This window comes from Lagopus leucura, unplaced genomic scaffold, assembly GCF_019238085.1.
Source record: "Lagopus leucura isolate 7727_CA_CO unplaced genomic scaffold, USGS_WTPT01 Super-Scaffold_73, whole genome shotgun sequence".
In the NCBI taxonomy this organism is placed as follows: domain Eukaryota; kingdom Metazoa; phylum Chordata; class Aves; order Galliformes; family Phasianidae; genus Lagopus; species Lagopus leucura.
The window spans coordinates 708,887-729,766 of record NW_024962252.1 but is presented as its reverse complement, the minus strand read 5'-3'; the positions used below and the strand labels follow the sequence as shown (position 1 = coordinate 729,766).

Below are 20,880 nucleotides of genomic sequence, written 5' to 3'. Positions count from 1 at the left end.
CAGGGACATGAGAAGTACTGGAATCCTGGCTGCCAGTGAAGACCAAGGCAAAGAACTCATTCAGTACCTCAGCCTTCTCTTCATCCGTTGAAGCAAGTTCTCCTTTTACATTTACCAAAGGAGGTACACTTGCTCTGGCCTGTCTCTTCTGGCCTATGTACCTGTAGAAAGTCTTCCTGTTGTTTTTTACATCCCTTACCAAGTTCAGTACTGCCTGTGCCTTGGCTTTCCTGATCCCCATCTGCACATCCGAATGGCATCCCTGTATTCTTTCCAAGTGACACACCCTTGTTGACAGAGCTTGTTTGCGCCTTTCTTTGCCCTCAGAATGGCTAACAGGTCCTTGCCAATCCATGCTGGTTCCCTACCTCCTCTGCCTGCTTTCTTATTCAGAGGGAAAGAGAGTTCTTGTGCTCTTAGAAAGGCACCCTTGAAGAGCAGCCAGCTCTCCTCAACATCTTTGTTTTTAAAGACAGCATCCCAGGGGATCTTGGCCAACAGTCCATTGAACAGCTTAAAGTTCACTCTTCCAAAGTTCAGGGTCTTGACACCACTCTTTGCCAGGCCCACATCCCTCGAGATCACAAACTCAACCAGGGCATGGTCACTGCAACCCAGGCTGCCTCCAACCTTAATGCCTTTAATGATCTCCTCTGCAGTGGTGAGCAGCAGGTTCAGCAACGCTTCACCTCCAGTCAGTCTGTCCAATACCTGGACCAGAAAGTTATCATCAGTGCATTCCAGGAGCCTCCTGGACCTCTTGCAGCTCGCCGTGTGGTCTTTCCAACAGATATCCGAATGGTTGAAGACCCCCACCAGGATGAGAGCCCGTGAGCACGAAGCCTCCTGCATTTGAAACAAGAAAGCCTCATCAACAGTCTCCCCTTGATCAGGTGGCTGTAGTATACCCCTATCACCAGCTGGCCTTTGTTAGACCCATCCCTAATTCTGACCCACAGGCTCTCAACCATTCCTGACTGTTTCTCAGAGGAAGCTCCTCACAGTCTATCCAGTCTGTGACATAGAGGGCAACTCCTCCACTCTTCTTACCTCCTCTATCCCTTCTAAAGAGCTGATACCCCCCAGTGGTGGTATTCCAGTTACAGGAATCATCCCACTCATCTGTGATAGCAACAAGGTCATAACTTTCTAAGCACATCACCGTTTCCAACTTATCCTGCTTATTTCCCAGGCTGTGTGCATTGGTATAAAGGCACTTCAGCTGGGCTTTCTGTCTCACCACCCTTATAGAGGATCTAGGATCCCCTAGAACAGCAGCATCCCCAGCATACCCCAGCCCCAGTCCATCCCTTTGTGTTCCACCGTCTTCGTCCATCAAGTTTGGTATGAGTCCTGGAATGACCCGCTCAAGCCCAGCAGGCCTCGTTTTGTCCCCTTCCCCCTTCATACCTAGTTTAAAGACCTTTCAGTGAGTCCTGCCAGTTCTTTGGCCAAGATCCTCTTACCCCTCAGAGACAGGCTGCTTCCAGCTGCAGCCATCAAGCCAGGTGTCAAGTAAATTGCCCCGTGGTCAGAAAAAAAAAATAATTCCTGTGTTTGCACCAACTTCTAAGCTATTTATTGTTTTTTTTTGGATCCTCTCAGTATCATTCCTTGCTACTGAAGGTATAGAAGAAAAAAACACCTGCACACCTGCTCCATCAGCTATGTGCCCCAGTCCCCTGAAGTCTTTCATAGAATGACAGAATGGCCTGGGTTGCAAAGGACCACAATGCTCATCCAGTTCCAACCCCCTGCTGTGTGCAGGTCACCAACCAGCAGACCAGGCTGCCCAGAGCCACATCCAGCCTGGCCTTGTATGCCTCCAAGGGATGGGGCATCCACAGCCTCCTTGGGCAACCTGTTCCAGTGCCTCACCACCCTTCCTCCTAATATCTAACCTAAACCTCCCCTGTCCCAGTTTGAAACCATTGCAAGTTATTGTGAGATCTTTGTTGGAGGATTGTGATTGTGGTAGGGATTTTGTTTGTTTCTATTCTAACCACATTTATAGTATTGATTTTTTAACTCAGGAAGAATTTTCCTCCTCTCAAGCCAGTATCTCTCTGGTGAACCAGGTGAGCCTTTAATACACTGTATTTAGTCATAGCAGCTGGTTTAGTTTACCCTTTTTTTCCTCTGTCAGGTGAATAACTACTGAAATTGTTGGGCACACTGTTTTATATCACTTCTAAATAATATCTCTCTGAATTAGTTTGTTATCTTTTAAGTATCTGGGTGAGTTTTGTTTCAGCTTCCCTCCTCAGCCATTATGAGCAGATATTTCTACTGTCTATTTTTGTATTTAAGAATTTGTAAAGCAAAATCGCTTCAGCTGACCTGTTGTTATTATTACAAACAATTTATTGCATCGTGTGATGCAAATAAAATAAATCAGAAGCTGCAGTGACCTAGATACTCATTATTTATTTATGGGAATAAATATATTTAGCATTTATTTATACTGTTCTTCAATCTCAGATGCTGCAGACTCTTGGTTACTCAGACCTCTGCTGGGAAAATAACATTATTGCCACCCATTTTGTACGTTAGGAAACCTCACCAACGAGGCTTAAGTAAGTGCTGTAGGCTGTGTAAGATATAATTATTAGAACTAGGATTAGATGTTGGGAGTCTCAACTCCCTGTGTTGCGTGCAGACGTCTTGTTTCTGGCTGATAAAATCTGTGGATAACAAAGACCAAGGAGGCAAGGAATGATAAGGGCAGGATGATCACACAAAGTGATTTGGTCATTTGATTGTACATCTGATTGAGTACATTAAGTGTTTTAAATCTAGCCAAAAGCACAAGAGGAGATGGGAAATGTTGGCTTGCCTTGTCTCAGGTGTCCTTAGGGTGAAGTGTTCCTGCAAGAAGGTTTAGTGAAAAGGAAGGGAGGGAACAGTACAAACTGATACTCAACTTTGAAAACAGAGAGGTAATGAGCAGCTTTACAGGTAGATTTTTCTCTCCAATCTTTACGAGTGACGCTTGGTCACACATCAGGCGCAGAAAAAATCATAGATCTGAAGGGTGCTGAGAAAACTACAGGATGGAGCTGTTGGAAACATTTTCTTGTTATCAAAACATTTGAATGATTTTCTTCTAACTTCCACTTTGTGTGCTGTTGCTTGTTATTCTGCTGGAGAGTTCAGGCAGATGGTGTTTCATCAGGTCTGAGGCATGGGTCTCTCCACCACATGCTTGTAGCTGTTCTAAATCTCTCTTTTCTGTTCTTGATTAACATTTACAACACCACCGCTCTCTTCCTCCTGATGTTCAGCTAGGAAAGGGAATGAAGCAGCGCTCCTCTGATGCAGAGGACGTACAGCAGGGATTTGCCCCGAGGACTGCAGGGTACAAGCGCTATGCTGGGGCCTCATCCCTTACATCCCTTTCTTTTCATTCCCTCAGGCAAGGTCTCGAGTTCCCCGTGAGCAGAAGTTGCCCTACATCGAGATGTCACGGCACCACAGCCGGTTTGAACGAGATTATCGGGCCGGGTGGGATCGTCGGGACTGGAGCTCCAACGGCAACCACGTCAGCAGCACCAACTGCAGCAGTGCTGCCAGCACCAACAGCAACAACCGCCCTGGGCTGCTGCCCCTGCCCATCGTCCCCTCCCGGCTCCCCACTCCAGCCACAGCTACTTGCACCACCGTCAGCAGCGATGTGATCACGAGCCTGGTGGCCAACTCGTCTCCAGCTTCGACTACCAAAGTAAGGACTCTGTATTTTTTATTCTGAGCGTGGTGTGTTTGAGGGGAAATTAGAGGTGGAACATCGTGTGTCCCTTTGCAAAATCTGTGTTTGCAGTGTAACACATACTTAAGCAGATTGTTCTTCCTCAAAGGCTTAGAGTTTCCCTGTTTCTGAGAGGCCCAGGGCTGAGCAGAGCAAACTCCCATTTTTCTTCTAGCACTGCCTACATTTGGGCTTTCCATTGCTTTTCCTGGTTCCCATTTTTGCTTCTTCTCTCTTCACCAAGGCGGGGCTGTGTTTGACAATAGGTGGATATTGTTTTCATGCTGAAGGAGCAGAAGAGGCGCAAAGGCCATAATTTTGGCTGAATGTTGGGTTTTCTTCTCTTTAATTGTTACTTTCCTATAAAGTTTTCATAGCCTTGTTAGTGGTGCACATTATAGTGCAACAGTAGGACTGTTACAGCCAGGCTCACTCACTCATACAAAACTGCATGCTAAAAAGGAAGGAAATTTTAGACCAAATAATTGAAATCATTAGTAAACCATTGATTTTTTTTGTTCTAATATGTAATCAGGGGAAGGAACAACTTTTCCTTTAAAAAAAAAATATATATATATATAAGAAATTAGTACTTTTAAATCTGCAAAGTACAAGTTATTATTCTGGTAGAAAGTTGGGGTTTCTTTATGCATGCAAATTCAAATAGAACAGCTGGGGAATACAAAGCCCTGGCAAATTGTAAAGGTGACCACAGTGTTAGCAAAGTGAGCCAGAAGCACTGCTGGTTTTCTTTTTATGATATTTAAATTTTCTTTCAACTTGGTTTCATTTTAATAACTGCTAGTGCCAAATGCAGCAGACACAGACAGGGGGAAAGGAGACAATAAAGTTATTTAAAGCCAAGAGCAAGCTGAAATTTTACTGCAGTACCATTATTATATTGATTTTATTTTTTCACACTGTAGAAAAACAAGGTCAATGCTCTAAAAGAGAGTATTAGGCCAAAGTTTACGTTGTCTGTGGTTTTAAAAATTTTCCACAGTGTCTTCAGATTATTTTCATTTGAAAGAAGCCCATCAGATTCAGATCAAAACATATTCAGAGTTCCCCAGATGCTATCCACAGATAGATGCATTTCAATCGTGCTTTGTCTATAGAAGATTGAGGCAATTTTGGAGCCAAAGCAGTCATTTTATTTATCATGACCTTCGTTCCTGGGTCTGCATAGAGTCCAACTATTGTGTGAAGCTGATCAGCCCTTCTCCCAGATGTTCAAAACCGTTTTGAAGCACAGCAGTGCCAGTAAACCATGTGTTTATTGGGGGAGAGGAGGCAGGAACTGCAAGTTAAATGCCTTTTGATCATATGTTCAATGTGAACTGTTTTCTAAATTACCTTATTAGGCAATTTTGTGATTACTTTCATTAGTAAGAATGTTTTGGTATGAATAGATCAAAAGCAATAAACAGGAAAGAATGGAGGTAGCATGGGACACTTTTTGTTTAGAGAACTGTTAATCTGCTGTGTAATCTCCCATAAAATTAATGTGTAAAAATGCCTACAGTCTTTGCCCCAGCCTCTTCTGCCAAAAATCAGCTGCACAGTTCTAAAAATTCAAAAATGCATGTACTAAAGAAAAAACTTTGAAAGGGAAAGGAGGTAGGTAGGATCAACAGAGATGTAAGAGTATAGTGCATAGCAAGCTTCCAACTAATGATGTGGAACGGTGTCAGAAAAAAACATCAGGTGCTCATACATACTCATGTTCACCCTTCCTGACTCTGTCTCTCTCCCTCACACACAGCTGATTTACACTTGTGGTTAGCAGTGTCCCCAGCCAATGCTTTTCTCCTGTGAAATCCAGCTGATGGTTAACCATAAAAAATTAGGTCTGTATAATGAGGAAATTGCAAGTCAGAAGAGTGAAGCAGTTGCGTGGTTTATTTAAAAACAGGAATGTGCCAAGTTTTCTTGAGCTATGGAGAGCTCACAGTCTACTGTCTGCAGCCATTTTGGGAGTGTTTTTATGAGGTAACAGCTCATGGAGGGCCAGTGGCAACTTAAACTGAACGTCTTAGTTTAATTTTGTGATCAGAAAGGGGATATTAAATTGCCTAGTTGTAACCTTCTGCAGTCTAAATCTTCTTCAGTGTTATGGCAATTGTCATTAGACTTAACAACGAGCTGGTGTCCACACAAGAGGTGACATGGTGAGTGAAATAAAGTAATCATGGTGTTTTGGAGCAAGAAGATTGAGAACATTGTTCTTTTTCTATAGTAGTCCAAGGATAAAGGCAGTGATGTGCCTCCAGGCTGAAGACAGAAAGTCCTCTTTGCTTCATCCATTTACCAGTTTTGACATTATTGTATCTTCCTGATCTGCTTTGAAGAGCACAATGAATGGAAGCTAACCCTTTGTTTTGTGTTCTTTCTATTTGATTATGTTCCCAGTTACAAGCTTGTTTCATTTATTTTATAAATCATGTATTCTGCCTTCAGATTCCTGGTCACTGGTTCCTCTAGTTTCCTGCAGCGTACCAGTTTTAGTAGCCTCCAGAAGGACTGCATATCTTTTTGTATCCCATCCAATTCCTCATTTGCCTTTGAAAATCTGGACACTAAAACCGTATGCAACATTTCAGCATCATACCATTCCTTTGTACAGGGATAAAAGTGCTCCCTTCCTCTGTTCTCATGTATACAGAGCTGATAATTGCTCCAGACTTTTTTTGCCAAGATGCTAGGAAAACACATAGCTTTTTTCCTTTTGGATCCTTGTGCTGCTTCCAGAATAACTGCTTTCGTGGGTATGGAATCAGACAATCATCACAGAATCATAGAATTACAGTCATAGTATGGTTATATGTTCATAGGCTCATATGACAGTCATATGGTTCAATCATATGATACAGTCATACATTTATAGGAATACGGTCATAGAATCATACCATAGAGTCATAGAACTTAGATTGGAAGGGACCTTAAAAATCATGCAGTCCCAAGTCCTCTGATATGGAACAGGGTTGGCACCCACCAGACGAAGCTTCCCAGAGCCAACTTGGCCTTGAGCACCTCCAGAGATGAGCCATTCACAGCCTCTCTGGGCAGTGCCCCACCAATCTCTGAGTATTTCTAGCCTAAATGTAAACCTCCCCTCTTTCATATTTAAACCATTTCTCCTAGTCCTATCACTGTCTGTCCATGTAAAAAGTCAGTCTTCCTCCTGTTTATACGCTCCCTTCAAGTATTGGAAGGTTACAAGGAGGTCTCCCCAGAGCCTTCTCTTCTCCAAGCTGAATAAGCCCAGCTCCCTCAACCTCTCTCCCCAAGAGAGATTCTCAAGCCTTCTATTATGTTAATGGCCCTTCTCTGGATGTGCTCCTCATCTTTCTCGTGTTGGGAGAATGGGCTGCCTTCCTTTTCCAACATGCATAGCTTTGCCATTTGTTGCATGAAAACTCGTCATTTCATATGAAAGCCTTATTCTTCATACTTCCCACTCCTTTAATATTTTTTTTATCCACAAATTTAGCAGTGCTTTGCACATTTGCTTCCAAATCTTGTTTGAAAAGTTGAATACTATTTAGCCTAATACCATTTCTTGTCTCGTTTCCCATTGGCAGCTAATCTTTGAGAAAAAAAAGTCTGTTTACTAATTCTTAATTCATTGAACACCACTGTTGTGAAGTGCAAAGTCTTTAATCCAAAACGTTGCACAGTGCTAAGTCAATAGTTATTAAAAATGAATCCACGTGCCATTGTTCTCCATTACATGTTATCAAGTAGAGTTATAATCTTGACAAGGACTGAAATGATGTCATTTTGACAAGATCTCAGTCTTCTGATGTCCATATTGATAGGCTTTGGTGATATTCCTGTCCTTCAGCTCCTGATACTGAATCCTAAAATGACAAATGCAAAATGGAGAAAAAGCCTTGTTTTCTCTCTTGGTACTTGGCTGGACTGTGAAACTGCCTATACTGATGGTGGAATTGCTCACGGAATTTATCAATAAATAGTTATAAGGAGCACTAGACTACATAATCTGGCTGAACCATTTGGTCTTTAAATGATCATGGAAATGTGTGTAAGGTTAAAGGCTTTACCCTGAATTACGAGATATGAATGAAAAAAGCATTGGAAAGGAGAGGAAAAGTTGCTCAAATGAACTATTGGAGAGGGGTGAGACCATCTTCAGTGGAAAGCTTAAGATACACAATGCCAGTGATGAGGGGGTTGGGCTCGGGCTGCGTTTTTATGCTTCACAAAGAGCTTTTAACATCGTTCTGTGGAGGGCTTTGGAAGGATTTTATTACTAATTATTAATGTGTAGGAGAACTTTAGAACTAATTATACTTTGCAGACCTTTGAAATTTGTTCTCGAAGCGTACCTGTAATCTTCTTAGCACAGATGCTTTGGTACAAATCACACTTAGTGGATCTGCCACGTTTAAGTACTTACTGATGTTTGGTCTGAGTTATTTAAACAAAAAATAAAAAAAACCAAAGCACCTAACCCTGTAGTTTCCTAAGCTTTATTTTTTGCTGAACAAAATAATGGTGGTACTTTGTAACCCATTGGAGGCTGCCGGTAGACGTAAGAAAATCTATGTAAATCTCTACAACGCATAAAAAATAATTTAATGCCTCACTTCCAGTACACCATCAGGGAAGCTGAGGCAGTAGGAGGTTCTGATCACTTTCTTCATTGGAGATCCTTCCTCGAGCCTGAAGTAGTCAGTAGGAGGGAGTGCTGCCATGATGCTGCTCCGTTTACACCAGTTCTTCATATCCTGAGCCCAGTCAGGTATGGTGATGGAGCTCAGGTTTGGATTTGTCCGTGTTTGTGAGGCGTTGTTTGTTTTCTTGCAGCGAGGTTATTTGTTGGTAGAAGGAAGCTATCAAAGAAATCCATATAAGACTGCAGCACTGCTTAAGATATTGGCAACAAAACACTCTAAAATTCATTTAAGGATGCTGCCTGCCATTCCAAGTATGTTTTCTGTTCATCTCAACAGCACCTTCATTCTTTGTTGCTTTTCTGAATTACTTTGTGAGTTACTTGTACAATTTTCTCCATCAAAGCTCCTGTATCACAGCTTCAATTTAGAAGTGTTGTCATGGGCTGTAATTTGAAATTTTATTACCAAGAGATTTTTTGGTAATAGAACATTTACTTTTATCATCTCTATATTATTTTTAAATGCCTGAAAAGATTGATACATCAACAGAATCCGTGCAGTACCAAGCAAGATCTATTTCTATTTTTTTTTCCAACCTTAATTTTAAAAACCCTTTGCTTGGAACACAAATTGATTCTTAAGCCCCCAAACACTTAATGATTTGTTATTCTCAAGGTTGAACCTATGACAAATCTTATAAAAATGCCAGTCTTCGGTTTTGATAAGATTTTCTCCAGCCAAGCTCAGAGATAACTATATAGTTTTAAGTCTTTAAATAGCATAACTGAGATGTGATCCTGGCTTCAGCACTCCCATAGCATTTAAGGTGTGTGTGTTGTTGCTCCTGTCGTTGTGATCCCACTGTGGTTAGCCACGCTTAGGATGTGGGAGAGAAGACAGAGATGGCAAAACATTTGTTCACCTCTCTGGAAATCCAAGCAAAGATTGCAGGGGAAAAATCACCCCACTGCTTTTGTCTCCGTGTATCATAGCAAGCAAATTGCATTGGAAAAATGCATGGGGAGGGAAACAAATATATGTTAAGGGAAAAACAAGTCGGTTTGGCTGAGGAATGCACGGTCAAAAGGAATGAAGTGGAACAGCACAAAGTAAAACGTTCAGTGTTACACGGTTCCCTCAATGGCAGTCTGTCATATGCAGCCGGTTTGCTGTACGTTGCAGAATTTATATCGTCTGTTCTCTTTCTCTCGCTTCTGAGGTGGTGATTTGCTAAGCTGGTGCATGGCTTCCACAAATATTTAAAATATTGATTAAGCAGAGGAAAAATAAACATGAATTGTTTTTCAAGTTACGCCTTATGTTGTACATGACTAATTACATACAACAATTTGCTCTGCAATGGTAACTGAAATTTATGTACTCTTTTTATTATAAAACATAAGAGGCTTGCATAAAGAGAGAGATTATAAATATTGGAATACAACAGTTGCTAGAAAACAGTCAAAACATGCAGCGATGAAGTATGTAGGATTTGCTGTTCCAACTTCTCTGTGCAAAGCTACTCTACTCGTCCCTTGAGGGACTGTATTGATAGTTGGCATATTTTTGTCACCATTTGAGATAGTAGCTGTCAATTCTTTGATCTGGACGTGATGGCAGCAGTGCAAACCAAATGCAGCAATGGCAAAAGCTGCGTTTCAGATCCACCTGATTCTTTTGGCAAATTACTGTGATGCTAAGCGAGGCTCTTTTACATGAAGCTGTAATTATGCAGAGTATTACGTGGATGTAGGAGATCAAAGCAGTGCCCTGAGTATATAATACACAATGTTCTGTAACAGAAAACAAGGACAGGTCTTCCCTGGCACCAAAATCACATTCTCCTGGTTCTTCAGGTTGAAAGTTCGATCGACTTTGCATAGCTTCCAGACTGTGCCTCCTGCAAGGGGTCTGCAGGCAAGGAAGGGCAAACACCCAAAGTTCATTGGTAGTAGTGGTGCACCGTTATGCCAGCCTGGCCAGGGTGAAAGTGCCAGAGTGCTCCCCCTGAAATTACTGTACTATCCTGCTGGTATCCCTGAATAATTTCAGCAAATGCTTTCGAAAGATGAACAGGGCCTCTGTCAGGAAGAAGAGAAAGAAACACAGAGATTCGGTCTTTGACTCGCAAGGGTCCTTTTTCTTGACTACAATTCTGTAGATGGAACCCAAGAATAACTTCTGTTCTGCTAATGTGACAGTGGAACAAGTGCCAGGAGGTAACTGTGTCTCCAAGGGACAAGAAAGCTTGGAGAGATCAGTGGTGGATTCCAAAACTGATGTACTGAAGCCTTGATGTAGAGGAACCAATGCCCTTTCAACAAGCTGAAGAGATACTTTGGGCAGTTGAAACACCTACAGAAAGATGATCTTACTCTTTGGCTGTAGAGAGGGCTTTAATTGTGCTGATGATCTGTCACATCTTCTTATCATCCTACTTCAGTATTTCTTTTCATACGCATTTTTTACATATTTTTGAATGGTGTAGAAATTGAAAGGTACAAAATGTGATTTCAGTTTGTCAACTCTTGTGAATACTTGACTGAAATTGATTTGGAAGCCCTGGAACACTAATTAATCTGTAAAGTCATAGAAAGCTACTTGGAGTTTTTAAATTGCAGTGTGTTTATCATCTGTTGAAAGGGCTGAGAGGTCTGGCCAGTTTCTAGTCCAAGTTGCATTCAAAGATGAAAGTCAGCATGTTTGAAACTCTAATTGACGTAGCCAAGAACTTACAAGGTCACAGCCATGACAGCTTTGGACAAAGAAGAAGGAGTATTTCTAGGCTTTGGCGCTTTGATTGAAAATACCTCAACTTCTAAAAGAGATAAATATTAGTAATAACAATAAACAAAATGTGTGTTGGCCAGGAGTTACATGCTTGATTCTTCAAAATGATTTAGAGTTCTTTTTATTTTCTTATTTTTCTCATCTTTACTTTCTGTTTGTATAGACTAATTGCAGATTATCCATTAAAAATCCAGCAGAATATAATACATCTGCCAGTCAGGAGAATTTGTCATAGCTTCCTGTTGGGCTAAAAAGTCCTGCCTGTGAGTTTCCTTGCCTGTGATCTGATGCTGATTACACAAGGTTTTATTGTCCAAGGAGCATTACTTCTGAAGGAGGGCAGGCTGTCTGCATTGTAGATGCATCAAATCCTGAGGTTGGTTGCTGTCATTTAGGAACATAGTGCTGTTGTCACTGTCAAACACAACTAAAAAAGAATTTTATGAGGAGTCATTTGGCAGTTTCCTATTATTTTTGCTGTCAGTGGCTAACTTAGTCAGGTAGGCCCTGTACATTATTTTCAAGACAGCTGGTTCTTTAAGTAATTTCTGATTTCAGCATTGCGTGAAGAGGGCAATGTCACAGAAATCACTGAGGGAGGGAATGAGTAGATTAAAGGTTTGGTACAAAGGAGCCAAACGCAAACTGTTTGCAAAGGCTTTGGAGGAGGTTGAGTGGGATGTCTCCAAAACATAATTTTTGTTAACAGTAACATAAAAGTAGTGGTCATTTTTTAAAACATAATTTTATTGCATCTCAGAAGGAAAATAAACTGCCAAACAGATAATATTTTTATGGTGGCATTTGTTTCCTCAAATTATTGTTTCATTTGGACTCTTCAATTTAGAACGCACTTGCAAAGCAAGTGGATGAAGTGAATAGGAAGGAAGGAAGAAATAGAAAGAGAAGGAAAGAAGGAAGGAAAGAATTGTGCAAAGCTTCATCTCTCCCTGAATTCCTGCTTGATACCACAGTTTGGCCCTAGGAGCAATAAACAGTGTGTTAACCTCCTCTCCCTGGCTCCTTGTGCTGCTGTACGTTACACCTGCAAACAGTGGACACAGGCTGATGCTCTCTGGGCACACAGGGAAGCTCTGATCACTCTGAATTGGTGTTAAAGCAGCACCACTGCTCTTTCTACAGTTCCGAAAATCCTCCTGTAAAGAGTCCCCAGACCTTTAAGAAGACCATGAAGATCTTGTGATTTGATGGCATGAAATGCAGGCAGCCTGTGCTGTTTCACACTGTCAGAGTAGGGCCAGGAATCACATTACGGCAGCAAGGCTGAGCTGCTCGCCATCCCATCCAAACAACACACACAAGGTGCAGAGAGCTTCTGCATAACTGGAAGTGCAGCGACTCACTATCTTGTGAGTGGGCAAAGCACTGGCTCATTGTCAGTGCCTGCGGAGCACTGTAGGGGAAACCACAAAAGGAATTCCTCACCCTTTTTTCTAACTCCAGTTTCTCCTTCTAGAAGAAGCTCTGATGGAGATTTGTAATCAACCATTACTTTGAAAAGTAGCAGGTAGAAGGATGATAAGCTTACAAGTACCCATGTCCTTCTGGGGGATTTTCTCTTGGAATCTGGAGCCTCACTAGATGTCCATGTATTGGTTAACCTGCAGTACTGTACTTGGATGAGATGGGCACTTTTCAACAAACAAAATGTGTATTTTACTTCGGTTTAGAGGAACTGGCTATTCTGGAATTCTCCCCAAAGTCCATCTGCCTCTTCTATTTTTGTTGTGCTGTGCTGCTGTCAGGCTGAAATATATGTTGCTGTTAACCCACTACAATTTAGCATCTCCAAACTGATTCACTTTGGAAAACAAAGCATGAAGAAGTTCTGTTGAGAAAAATATGTTGTCTGTAAAGTGGTATTTGTGTGTAAAGTGATATGCACCCACTGTATAAATAATGAATAACAGCTAGTAATAAATTCTTCATATTGTAGCATTATTTCTTACTGTTTATGATCCCAGATTTTTTATGGTAATCCTAAAACAAAATGCTGAGAAGTATGTGAATAATATTTACTACTGCTAGGTTGTTACACACGTCAAGAAAGAGAAGCTTTTTTGACTGTATAATTTGAATGTTTAAGACTATACACTGTTTATATGATAATACTTTATACAATTAAAGTTATTCCTTCATCCCAAAAGAACACAGTGTGTTACAAAAAGTCCACGCGTTCAAAACCACTGAAGTAATGCTTCGAGGTACATTTGTCAGCTAGCAAATGGAATGCCCCTAAAAAGCAATGCCAGGCATATTTTAACCATGTGTTCCCTGCAAATCCTGTTTCTTTTTAAGAAGTGACAATCTTTGTACAGTCAGCTGTGTTGTACAAGATACTACACTGCCCCCAGAGCGATCTAGTTGCTCAGCCTCCTAGTGGCTCAGTAATTGCTCAGTTGGTGCATGGGAGCCAAACAAGCACAACTGGAGGCCCTCCCACCTGAACAGGGAAATCCAAATGAGCAGTGAATGTGTAGGAGAGAAGGAAGAGTCTTAGAATCACAGAGTGGTTAAGGTCAGTGGGGACCTCTGGAGGTCTTCTTGTCAAACATGGCCTCCTGAAGCCGCTCACCCAGGCCTACATCCAGGTGACTTTTGAATATCTCCAAAGAGGAGACCCCACAAACTCTCTGGGCAACCCGTGCCAGTGCTTTGTCACCCATATGGTACAGAACTGCTTCTTGATGTTCCTTCTTCTCTACTCGAGGCTTAACAGTTCCAGCTCTCTCGGCCTTTCTTTACATGAGAGATGAGAGGCTACTCAGGCATTATTTGGAAACACTGCTTTGCTGTGCAGGTTTAGAATTAGGAATATGAAAGCTCAGCAAGAATTAAAATTGGCAAGGGATATGAAGAACAGCAAGAAGGGTGCCTATAAATACGTTGGCAGCAAAAGGAAAATATGGGCTTACTGCTCAGTGTGTGAAGTCCCAAATGGAAATACAAGAAGCAAAGACAGTCTGTGCTGCTTTTTCCTTGGTCTTTACTGGCAAGGGTTCTTTCAGGTCCCTTTGTCTGGTGGCAGAATCTGGAGGAGTGAATTACTGCTCATAGTAGAGGACAGGCTTGAGGACAGGGATAGAAGATGAGGAATGATCTTACAGACCGCTTAAGTCAACTGAGCATACACAAGTCTGTGGGACCAGACAGGATGCATCAAGGAATACTAATAGTGACAGATGAACTGATGCCATTTTGAAGCCACTCACAGTCATCCTTTAGAAGCCACAGTGACGAGGGAATTTTCTGAGGATAAGAAAAGGAAACGGTCGTATTGTTCTTCAGAGTGGGCGAGAAGAGAAGTCCAGGGAACTATCAGTTTGTCAGCCCAACCTCAGTGTCCTAGAAGATTGTATAGCACTCCTTTCTAGACATCCAGCCACACAGAAGACCAGAAGGTGAATGCAAGTGAACAAGGGCAAATCATATCAATCCAAGCTGATGATGGTCTTCTATGATAGATTTGTAGACAAGAGTTGTACTTGGAATGAAATATTCCCATGTAGCTTTACAGGCTGAGCAGAAAATGTGTGGAAAGCAGCTTTGCAGAAAAGGAGGTCCTTCTTTACCGTAAGTTTAAAATGAGTTAGCAGTGCAATGAAGGCCAACTAAGTAATGGAGTATACCAGCAAGACAACAGTCACCAGTTCAAACTCTGTCAATTTTGTGACTGCCTCTCAAGCGCCATGTCCAGTTTTGGGCTCCCATGTGCAAGCCAGACACTGACCTACTGGAACAAGTGCAGTGAAGAGTCACCAGAGTTCAAGACATGGGAGAAGCTGAGCTGATGCTATTGAGCATGGACAAGACTCATTGGCATGGAGGGTAGGACCACTCCCTAAGCCTATCTAAGGTGCAGTATAGAGACACGAGAGTAGACTGTTCCTGGTGAAAGGAAGAAGAGCAATGAGCACAAATTGTGCCCAGAACAATCTACACATAAGGGAACAAAAAGTCTCTGTGCAGGTCCAAAACTGGAGCAATGGGTAAGAGCAGCTACAGGTTCTCCACTCTTGGAAATACACTGCAAGTTCAGCTAGACAAGACAAGGAGCACACTGATTGCATCAAAGATCACCTCGTTTTGAGGAGGACTGGACTACTTTATCTGCAGAGGTCCCTTCTAAGCAAAAGCATTCTATAATGCAATCCTGACCCTGTCCTAGAATTGAACCATCACTAAACATACTTCACAAAGCAGAGGTAATGTTAGTTTGCTTTAAAACAGTTCCCAGAATCCTCCTCAGCTGATAAATACTAAATCCTTGAATTTATTTTAGCTCTTCTGAGCCTGACTCCTATCTTGGCATAGTCATCAGAGTTTTGTTTTTGAACAGCTTGTTTCCTTTCGAATTTCTACCTCATGCTGGGATGGGGTATGACTGAATAATTTATCTTCCTTTTCCTCAAAAGCAAAGCAATAGTTATACTCCACATAGATTCACAACATTATTCTGCTTCTAAGCTTCTATTAATTATCTTTATCATCCCTGCTTTTAAAGGTCTAACATTTATCTTTGCAAAGTTCTTTAAGTTGGATGAGGGAGGAAAATTTGTGTATTAAATCCCATTCTTGCTCATGAAGCTTTAAACTCCATGTGATAAACCTTTTTTCCACTGCTTGCAATAATTCTTTTGGCAGTTTTCTTGTGACCAAAGTGTCTGATGTGTAGAACTGATGGCTTTTAAGGTCATTATGCACACATGTAGTTATCTCAGATGTGCTGCTTCTTTGATTAAGACATATACATATATACAATTTTTATAAGCACAGATATTTTCTTTGCCACATACAAAGTTGCTGATCATCTTGTTTTCTCAGCCTACCTAGAAATATGACCTGCTTAACAATAATATTTAGCTCAGAAACAGGGAAGGGTAATGTTGTTTCAGTGTTTTTAGAATTCACCTAGGCTCTGGATTTTACAGCTGTTTCAGGACAAAAATGGTCAAGCCTTTCAGTAGATTTATCTTCATTTCCATCTTCATATTATGTAGGTAATCCCTGAGTTTTTGTGTAAGTTGCCTTTGTTTCATCACTGCTTGCTTTGTAAAGGTGCAGGACAACAAAAGCACGCTTTGCTCTGCAAATGTGGGACGTCCTCAGTTGAGGTGAACTGACGGGCATGGAGGGGGAAGCTTGTAAAATAACCGTGAGTAAAAGAACAGAACAAAACGCTTCATTTTTCATTCCATCTCTGTTCCCTATGAGCCACTTTGTTATTCATGTTGTGCTGAGTGATTGTCCTGTAAAATGGGCCGACAAGGCCTGTGATGGAAGAGGAGCAGAGGGCTGAGGGCTAGGTTTACTCAGACTGGAAAAGAGGAGGCTGAGGGGAATGTGATTGTTCTTATCAGCTTCCACCAAGACCAGTTATTCTCTGCTAGGGGAAGCCTTCAAACAAAAAGTGGAGAAGAATCTTTGGGAAAAGATGGTCTAGACTCTTAAAAGAGCTTTCTTTCAGAGAATGAATATTTATGGTTGGAGGCACCTGCCATAGCAGTAACCTTGTCCCTGGAAGTAAGTCTGCAAAAGCCAGTCTTTCTGATATGGCCTCATGATCTGTTGGCAAGGAAGCAGGTTTGCTCTGCAGCAAAATATTTGGGCCACTCTTTTGATACAGAACTAAGAAGGTGGTTCAAAAATGAGGTAGGGCAACTGCAGCACCTGCTGCACTGCTATTGAACACTGTGCCTTTTTGCCACCTCTTTGAAGTAGGACATTAAATACAGACATTAAGCAATACTGCAAAGTTTGTGGACCAATCCATGCTTTCCTTCGTTTTCTTACTTTTCTAATTCACTCTTGATGTCTTTTTCCATCTCCACCATTTTGTATCAGACATTTTATTTAAATTTTCCTGACATTTCCCACAGTCGTTGCTGGATGCACCATAGCTTGCTGGCAGCTTTAACCAAAGCACTGGTAAAAAACGAGGCATGCTTGATGCTTACCACAACTATTTTGACCTTCTACTTTCTTAACAAATGCAGCACCTCTGAGAAAATAAGACTGATTGGAAAATAAAACTTGGGGCGAAGAAAAAAAGAAGGAAAGGAATCATGAAAATGCATACAGATTTTTTATTTGGTCAGATAATCCTTTTTATGTGTCTGTTTTCCTGTGAGCTCTGCTCACAATGCAACTGCATTTGGCAAGGTCAGTGCTAGATGATTAAGCAGTGCCAGACCTTGGGTCCAAGAGCTGGAACATGACCATCTATACCATTAAAATGTTAGCACAGGCTCTGCTGTGCTTTTGGCCTGGGCCAGCCAGCCTGTCATAAATGATACTGAGGCATGGTTTGGGGATTAGCAAGGGCCAGGAGCCATTCTCAATCAGCAGTTTGGATATAGCCACCCTATTTTGGAAGATAAAAGTATATAATCCTGGGAGTGTGGCTATGCCATATCATTTGGCCTCAGAACCATATAACAGGTCCTGGCCCTGTTCAGTTTTCTAGTCAGTGGGAAGGCTTTGTGTTGGAGACAAGAGACTGCTTACTTGACTCTACTGTCCTGTACTTACTAAGTTATATCTGGACAATAAGGAATTCAGTCACATCTCTACGTGATCTGTTCTTTTATCAGGCTAGTAGCTGTGCATTAATATGGTGTGATTTGTCCCTGTTGTAATTGTCATAGCAACTGGAATGGTTGGTGAAACCAATCTCTCATTATTAATACATAGGTTGCACCAAAAGTAATGCCTCCTGTTTATTTCTATAGAAACAAAGAGCACAATAATACTGTTTGACAAAGAAAATTCTCAGCTTCAAGACACTGTTTTTCAGCATAGGCACCACCACTAGCTATGCATTTTTGCCAGCTCTAAACAAGAGCCTGCATGCGAAACTCATACATATCTGCATTAGTAGAGTGACCAATGTCACCGTCACCTTGGCTGAAATGCATCACCCAGTGCCTCACTGCACTCACATCCACAGTTTGGTTTTCATAAATGTTCAGCACATGTTGATGAATGTCAACAGATGCTATTTTTTCCATCAGGAGGAATTCAGGCACCCCTTTGCTTCATACACATTTCTGTGTCAGACACCATTTTGTCACATTGCCCCTCTGCTGCCATCTGTCACATGGTAGCAGAATTTAATGGAATATTGGTGGGAAGGTTCAGCTTCTACCGCCATATCACCAACATTCACCTCTGACATCGTAGGCCAACATCATGAAATAGAAGGCATTAATTTCACATCAGCCATCCCTGAAGTATATAGTCTAAGGGAGGCTGGGAGTGTTATTTTCTAGGGAACTGTTGCAGCAATTTTGCAGAAATCTTTGTCATGGTCTTACAAAGCGGCCACCTACTGCTGGTAAATATAGTCCCCATATCAGAATGAAGAGTATGGTATGCAGATGTTCCTGGTGGCAGGGAATTATTTTTATGCTTTCTTTTGGGTCTGAAAATAAGAGATTGTGTTAGATACTGGATGGATGCTGGCGTACGGCTAGTATGAAAGATCACATTGTCCATTAAGTGTTGAAGTAGAAACGCCTCTCACTACCTGCACAATTGATTTTTCACTTACTAGGCTGTCTATTCTCTTTCTCTCTCACCACAGCATTGAATAGAAAACAATACTGCTTTCTGCCAATGAAGGCCCAATAAACCTGTGACAGTTGCCAGGACTGGGGAAATTCCAAGAGTATGGTTATATCCTTTTGTCCTGTCCAGTTTTCATCTCCCATTTCCTGCTGCTGGAAGTACAGTTATCTACACATTCTGATTTTTTCCAAATACTGTTTATTAACAGCAGTTGGCTTATTTCATGAGTGGAAAGCTGCAAACTGCACTGATGATGCGCCCGTGTAGTGCTGCAAGAAAAGAAGTCTGAGGTATTGCTTTTCCTCCCTGGAAGTGTTTAAGACCAGGTTGGATGGGACCCTGGGCAATCTGATCTAGTACTTAATCTAGTGGCTGGCAACACTGCCTGTGGCAGGGCAGTTGGAACTCGATGATCCTTGAGGTCCCTTCCTACCCAAGCCACTCTATGAGTCTGTGATTCTATGATTTTAGATCATCCAGCAGAGCAAAACCACACATACCAACTTGCACATGCTACAACCTTTAAGTAGCACAGTTAATCATAGAATCATAGAATGATTTGGATTGGAAGGGATCTTTAAGATCATCTACTTCCAATCCCCCTGCTATAGGAAGGTACGCCTTCCTCTAGACCAGGTTGCTGAAAGCTCCATCTAGCCTAGCCTTGAAAATGTGTGTGTCTACATGCTGGGTGGTTTTGGCCTTGATTTTCAGTCAGTGCTGACAACATAATAGACTTTTCAGTGCCAAATACTTTATCCAAAGCATTTATCACAAGGTATGTCCAGTGGTCCTTATGTGATGGAGTTTGGATAAATCCATGAGCATATGTTGTCTGTGGTAGCCTTCCCCTCACAACAGGCTATCAAAACAAAGCTCAGAGTGTCTCACCTGTGGTGTTATTTCTTGAATAGCTCTGGTGACTTGTGTTCCTCATCCTGTCAACCATAAAATCTGCCAAATTTACCATAGATTTGTAGAAGAGCAGTTTACGAGTCTGTGTGATGTACAGCTCAGGGGTTAATAGTGGGTGTTTTGCCTGTTGGGTTCAGTCAAACGTAACGCTATTAACACGAGGTAGTTGTTCAGTGCTGCTGAAAATGAGCTTCTGTTTCTCATCCCTTTTCCCTTTGTATTTCTGCTTCATTGTGTTTAGTGCCCTGACTGTTCACTTTTCCTTTGGAGGTGACTGTTCCTGGACAGAATAAAAGTACAGAGACGGAGTGGTGTGAAAATGTGCGTACCGCTGCTGAAAGCCTTTTACAAGAGCTAGACTGCTTGGAGAAATAAAGAAGGAGAGAAAGAAAGGCACGCAGTTGCAGGAAGCAAATCTAAATAAGCTCCCACTCCACCTTTTTCAATTTTCTGGAGGAAATATCTTTTTTCATATCATTTGACTTTTTGATTGTTAGATCAAATTGAGCCAGTTGGAGTGAGACTCAGTGATCAGAATAGAAGTCCTGAAAACCTCTGTTTAGCTGCTCTCTGGTCTCTGTGCAATTGGTTTGCTTAAATTCGCTATAATAACCTTTTAAGAGTCATGTACCCATTCTTCGCTGAGGACCCTGCTGTGCATTGTGATTATGTTATCTGTTGCCTCCCTGGATCTTTAACATGATCAAAGTGTTGTGGAGTTTGGGGGTTTTTTGTTTGTTTGTTTGTTTTGTTTTCTCTTGGTCTTTTCTTTTTTCTTTTTTTTTTTTTTCTCTACAAGCTTTTACTTTCAGAATATAAACATATATTGCTTGGTATCTTTTGCTCTCCATGTCAGTCCTCCTTTTTTTCCTCCTTTCCTCTTCAAAGTTTCTGCTTAGTAAGTATTGAACAATCATGCTGAGTAGCTCTGATAATTAGGTAATTTGAATTCAGGGATGGATGTTAGATGTTAAGTCGTGGGATGGAAGCTGGTTACATCGGAAGGCAGTGTATTCTGTCTCTGGGCAGGAGAGAATGAAATGCCCTTTATATCAGCACCACTCACCAGCAAGCCAAGGATATGGCATAGAACATCAATGCAATTGCATGGCCTTGTTCACCCTCTTAGGGAAAGCAGCAGATGTTTACAGTGAATATAGTGAAGTGCAAATGGGTAAAATAATGAACTGAAGTGGC

At 41.6% G+C, this 20,880-nt stretch overlaps 1 protein-coding gene across 8 annotated transcripts in view; it reads left to right on the top strand.

Annotated features, from left to right (window-relative positions):
* The window catches only part of KLHL29 (kelch like family member 29), a 402,070-nt gene that overhangs the window by 153,080 nt on the left and 228,110 nt on the right, over positions 1-20,880 (top strand). For 7 of the 8 annotated variants that reach the window (XM_042882334.1, XM_042882351.1, XM_042882324.1 and 4 more), the window contains one exon: positions 3,416-3,721. In XM_042882334.1, the coding sequence (XP_042738268.1) occupies positions 3,461-3,721 (261 nt within the window). In that variant the 5' untranslated portion in view covers positions 3,416-3,460. Of the gene's footprint in view, positions 1-2,484; positions 2,577-3,415; positions 3,722-20,880 lie in introns of those variants that run through there. The other variant, XM_042882305.1, reaches the window with a different exon arrangement.